The 5,698-nt window shown below is 44.0% G+C and overlaps 1 protein-coding gene across 1 annotated transcript in view; it reads left to right on the forward strand.

Moving 5' to 3' along the window:
• Positions 1-1,874: 1,874 nt before the first annotated feature.
• The window catches only part of hspb1 (heat shock protein, alpha-crystallin-related, 1), a gene marked incomplete at its 5' end in the record, with an annotated part of 6,024 nt that continues 2,200 nt past the window's right edge, over positions 1,875-5,698 (forward strand). The window contains 3 exon segments of the mRNA XM_008290544.1: positions 1,875-1,899; positions 1,902-2,016; positions 2,018-2,433. Of these exon segments, the coding sequence (XP_008288766.1) occupies positions 1,875-1,899; positions 1,902-2,016; positions 2,018-2,433 (556 nt within the window).

A 5,698-nucleotide genomic window follows, 5' to 3' on the forward strand; every position in this document is an offset into this window, starting at 1 on the left:
ACGGGCTAGAACCTTCTCCTGCTGCCCAGAAGTACTGCAACCTCTGGTCAAAGGACTTAGAGGAGGACGTGGCGTAATTTAGAAACAGATATCAGATACTAGTGTGTAACTCCATGGGATTGGATTTATTCCAAAAAGAAGTAAAATAAACTCTAAAATAAACCATAAAAATAGATATAAGACTTAAATTAAGACGGACAGCGTGGCCTGTTTCATGAGAATAGTTTTCGTGTTTGAACGGTGAAGCCCAATACTTGTCATCGCAGTGAAAGTACCGATGAAAACACATTCTAGTAATAACAGCTCAGGTCCTTCAGGTGTCCTGGTAACCTGGTACTACATGCTCAGTACCAGGACCTCTAAAAACGAACTCATCTAAACGGAACACAGCATAAGGTGCATACAGTCATCCTCAAATGTATCCATTAAAGAAAAGCCAAAACTCACAATATTCACTTAAATAACTAGAAACTGAAAAAGGTAATAATAAATAAAAAATTTGTTGAATTATAATTTAGTGAAATAAGACATTGCTTTGAATTGTATTTGTAAAGAATAAAAAAAAAATTTTAAAAAACTGTCCTGGACAAATTAGAGCACTTTGCTGATGAGCAGTGAAACCAGAACACCTGTCAACAGGTGCAGAAGTCTGACTGAGAGTTACAGAAAACCCCTGATGGCAGTGATTGGCTCAAAGGGTTGTTCAACTAAATATTAGTTTATGGGTCCCATCAGGCTTGTTTGCTTTTATATATATATATATATATATATTTCTGTCATGATGATCATTACATTTTTTTTCATTATTACTTTTGTCAATTTCAGCTTATTTCAGTGACAGCTGTTTTTTTTTTCCTTCTTTAAAGGGAGGGTATGAATACATTAGAGGACGACTGCATGCTCTTTTTCATGTGATATTTCAAAATTTCTACCAGTAAGAGGTGTTCTTGTTGGATCCAAAAACAAAGGCCTTAGCTCATCCTCGTCCTCACCTGCAGGTTGCATGGGCATCCACGGTCCACCCACAGTCCTCAACCGGAAACTGAAAGAAATGACAGCAAAAAAGAAAGAGATCAGTGATATTTTTATTAAATCTTTTTTATTTTTTCTTGGGAAGGAATTCCACAACTTCTTATGACTGAAGAAAACTCAGCTGTGTGGCAGCTTTGCCGGGTCTGTAGGAGGCTGTGAACCCACTCCCTCACTTTCTATCAGATCCTATAGGCGCAGGGTGACAGGGTGCAACGCAGAAGCCTTTTTAGCCGAACATCTCATGAGAGTGCTGCTGTGAAATCAGCAGGAACACGTGTGACATACGATGAAGCCGGTCACGGTGGCAGTAATGGTGTTCTTTGAGCAACCGTGGCTTATTAAAGCTCCATTTGTGACGTTAATAGCACCGACACCAATCTGATAACTGCCGACTGCAAATACTTGTGAACATTTAAGATTTATCTCTCCAGCTTCATTTTAATTTAAACAATGTTTTTGTGCGTGAATGTAAAGCTCATTTACATTCAGGCCACAAAGTCACATTTCACTGTGTTTTTAATAAGCCCACAGCTATGCTGGTTCTGTAAAGCGCATCACATCATCGTCTATATAGATCCATGTTAGAAATAGCATGTTAGTCTTAGTTGTGCTCAGCAGGCCGGGCTGACAGCAGCCTCCCAGATTCTTCTGGCTCTCACTTCGGGACGCCCAGACAGGAGAGGAGGGGGATTACACACAGCATGGGGGGAGGAGGGTTTAACAGTGGGCAGCTGCTGCTGGGGAGGGCCTTCCTGTTGGATTCCATTCGAGTGCTACGTCTGCCACAAATAGATATTCTCGTGCTTTCCTGAAACATTTCGGGGGTGTGACGGGGCCGGGGGCTTGAGTCAGAGGGGAGGGCTCTGTTGACAGGGGTGGGTTCAGTGTGTATAAAAGCTCTCAGCTGAGCGGCACACAGCACATTGGGAAAACTTTACCAGAGAGGCCAAAGAGCTCTTCATCCGCACACAGCAGCAGCAGCACTCCTCCGCCGCCTGAACACAGCCGTCATGACTGAGAGACGTATTCCTTTCACTCTGCTCCGCACCCCCAGCTGGGACCCATTCCGTGACTGGCAGCAGAGCAGCCGCATCTTCGACCAGGCCTTCGGTATGCCGGCTCTGCCCGAGGACTTCGGCACATTCCCCAGCACCCACTGGCCGGGGTACCTGAGGCCCTCCATCCTGGCCCCGGAAATGGCACCCATGATGCACCCCGCTCCCATGGTGTACCCCAACCCCGTGATGGCCCATCAGGCTCGGGCCCTGTCCCGCCAGGTGAGCAGCGGCATGTCAGAGATCAAGCAGACTCAAGACAACTGGAAGGTGTGCCTGGATGTCAACCACTTCTCTCCCGAGGAGCTGGTGGTGAAGACCAAGGACGGTGTGGTGGAAATCTCTGGTGAGCTCTCAGTCCTCCGTCACTGATGCACTGTTTGTTCTGCTCTTACCTCCTGCATGCTGATTTAAAGGTCAGTGTTTTTAGAATAAAACCCTGAGGTTTCAATTTCCCCATCAGAGGCCACTGTTTGATAGGCCTGTTCCATTTAACAGTAACTAGACGTACAAATGTGGCTGCATACAGGACAGGTGTAGTGGCAGGTTTACAGCACAAGGAAGACATCTGTTGTACTTACTATAAGTGCATCTCTGTCTAATGTAAAACACAAACCGCGACAGTGATGAACAACAGACCCCAGATAAAAGCCAGGAAACCTTTTTGCTGGGTCAAGTACAAGGCAGATGCATTGCTGCGGCGTTACATAACATCTTGAGACAATAAAGTGAGTTCCAGGACGCAGGAGGGCGGAGGCTTTGGGCTGCGATCCACGAGGTGCAAAACAACACAATTCAACTTTTACAGCAAGGTCACAGATGCAAAAACACAGATGCAAAAACAGCTTCACTTCATGGCACAAAACGTTGGCACCGTCCACCCGTGGCCGTGAAGGATCAAAGCAAAACCGAGGCCAGTGTAGAATGGATCATATAATGGCTTAGCTCTCTGAAGCCTCGTGCCCTCTTTTCTGTGAGCGAGCCTCGGCCGCTGTGTCTGCCATTTCACAAAGACTCACGCTCTTAGTGAAGGGGATTTAGCCACAACTCACCCACTGTACGCGCTGCTTTAAAAGGACCGCTGGGTCGTGTCCAGGTCCAGGGCCTGACTATCTCTGCTGGGAGACTAGACCTCGTCAGGAACACAGAGATAAACAAAGCGCAGGATTCAGTCCAAGTGGAATTTGCCACCTCATGTTTCCCACTCGTGAACCAGGACGGTGTGTGTTTGAAGATGATATCACAGGCTTAATGAGGAACTTTGTAATCATATACCTGCAGTCTCTCATTAGTTATATATCCAATCCAGTACAGGAGTAATGACGCTTCCTGTGGCGGTAGAAAAAATGGCTGCTTGGTCCAGCCAGACACACACTAACTCTGGCAGTTTGGTCCTGTTGGAAAGAGGACGACTCCCCGCGGACAGCAGCCTTTATCAGCCCGTTGTCACAACAAACATATTACTGCGTTTAGAGCCAGGAGGAGGGCAGTGTTTCAGCCCCACAGCCAGGCATCTGAGGGGTGAGGGGGGCTGACTGATTAAGTCCTGGAAGGGTCTTCTGGGGCCACATGCGTAGGAGCTGTACAAGATAAAAATAAAACCCCAATTCAGAATTCTGTTCATCTGTATTTAGATAGTGCCAATTCACAGGATATTTCATTTATTTGTCAAACAGTAAGGTAAAGATCTTAAAAAATTGTAAACAGAAACCTAAAAGACGCTATAGGTACAGTTGTTAGAAATAAACTTTCTTTATCGCTAACCAGGCTCCGGGACGGCGGCCATCTGCCTTGAAGAGTTGGGGTGAGGGTCAAGGAGAGGCCAGAGGAGCAAACATGTCATGAGCTTGCCAAAAGTTAGTTAATTGTTAGTATTGTTCATGAGGGAAGTGAGTGTCTGAACATTTATCAGTACAAGAAATGTGAGACGTCTTTATGGTGATGACAAGAATCAGGGAAGTCACTTCACCTGGCCACGAAATAATGCTAAGCTAAGCTATTAATCTCTTAGCGCTGTTGCTTTATATTTGCAACACAGACATGAGAGCAGCATAGGTTCTATTCACAACACTTCCAATAAGCAAATAAACACATTTCCCAAAATTAGTTAATTGGTCTAACAGTAAACTACAAAACATACATATCAAGCTAGCTCCAACCGATTTAGCTTAGACAACACAGCTGACAAAATCTCTTTCGTACAGCTCAGGTTTACGAATGAAGCCCCTTTATTTTTATTAACTTGTACAAATACTTGAAACACCAGCAGCGTACAAAGCCAGGCTAGCTGTTTCCCACTGTTTCCAGTCTTCATGCTAAGCTAAACCAGCCTCTGGCAACGACTTCATAATTATTATTTTAGTTCATAAGGGAATTGTGTCTCAGAGCCATTTTTCAGTAATGATAGCAAGACTCCAGGAAGCCAACAATTTGAAGCTAAGTTAACCACCAACAAAATCCATGTAGCACCTCTGAAACTCTCTAATTAAAACCCTATATCTTTACTAACCCCAACAAAAAACTAAAAACTACTCCCAAGAGGTGTTCGCAAACAGGTTTTGCTGATTTGGGATTGACCCAGACCAGCTGCTTCCCTCTGTTTTCAGTCTCTATGTTAAGCTAAACCAATTGATTTGCTGAGATATTGGACTATTTAAGCATTTATTGCAATAAAACCATGTGAGAAGGTTAAAGGGGGGAAAAAAAAGTATTTGCTGGAGCTGTTACCAACTCAGGAATCTAAAATCTGAGACTGACGACACACTGCTAGTTTCTAAAGTTGCTAAATAAGTATTGGAGTCTACTAGTGGAGCAGAAACTGCCAAATCTTCCTCTGACATGTCGTAAAACGGAAGTAAAAAGCAGCATTAAATGGAGATATTCAATACAAAACCTGTACTGAGTAAATGTACTTGTTTACTTTCCACTTCCCAACTAACCCTCAGTGTAAAATGGCCCACTGTTCCCTGGACTATCTACATTTTGCTGAATTATTCATGCTTGCATTGCATTTAGGCTTATTTTGTACCCGGGTTGTGGCTACAGGCCGTAGTCACAGCGGACAGTTTTAGCAGGAAAAACGCAGGTGAAGCTCATTTAGTCAGCGATGGCTCCGTTCCATCGAGTGAGTCCTGACAGCGAGCCAGCGTGACCCGGCATCCAGCTCACCTGAAGGGGATGCAGCTGGTGTTAATGGCAGGAATCACACCTGTGCTTTTTTTTTTTTTTTTTATTCTGCTGCTGTGAAAACACTCCATTGTGCATGCTGGCTCAATAAAACGCTTTAATTAGGTGCTTTTTTTAGGGTTGACAAGACAAATGAAAAAGACGTAATATACATTAAATGTTCAAAATCCGCAAAATACCAAAATCTAATTTGGCTTGAGTATTAAAAAATTGCAGTGTAGCTTCATTTTAGGTGAGTAGTAATAGTTTTAAGGTAGAGAAGTTCACTCACTTGCTATGGTTTCACTGTGTGTGTGTGTGTGCAGGAGGTAGAAGGCTGTGGACAACACTTGGTGTATGAATGTGGAATTACAGGGACAAGTTGTAAAAAGTTAGGGACAACAAATTCATCCATGACATCGAGTACAGACAGTCATGATTCCATC

Source organism: Stegastes partitus, unplaced genomic scaffold (genome assembly GCF_000690725.1).
Source record: "Stegastes partitus isolate 25-593 unplaced genomic scaffold, Stegastes_partitus-1.0.2 Scaffold681, whole genome shotgun sequence".
NCBI lineage: Eukaryota > Metazoa > Chordata > Actinopteri > Pomacentridae > Stegastes > Stegastes partitus.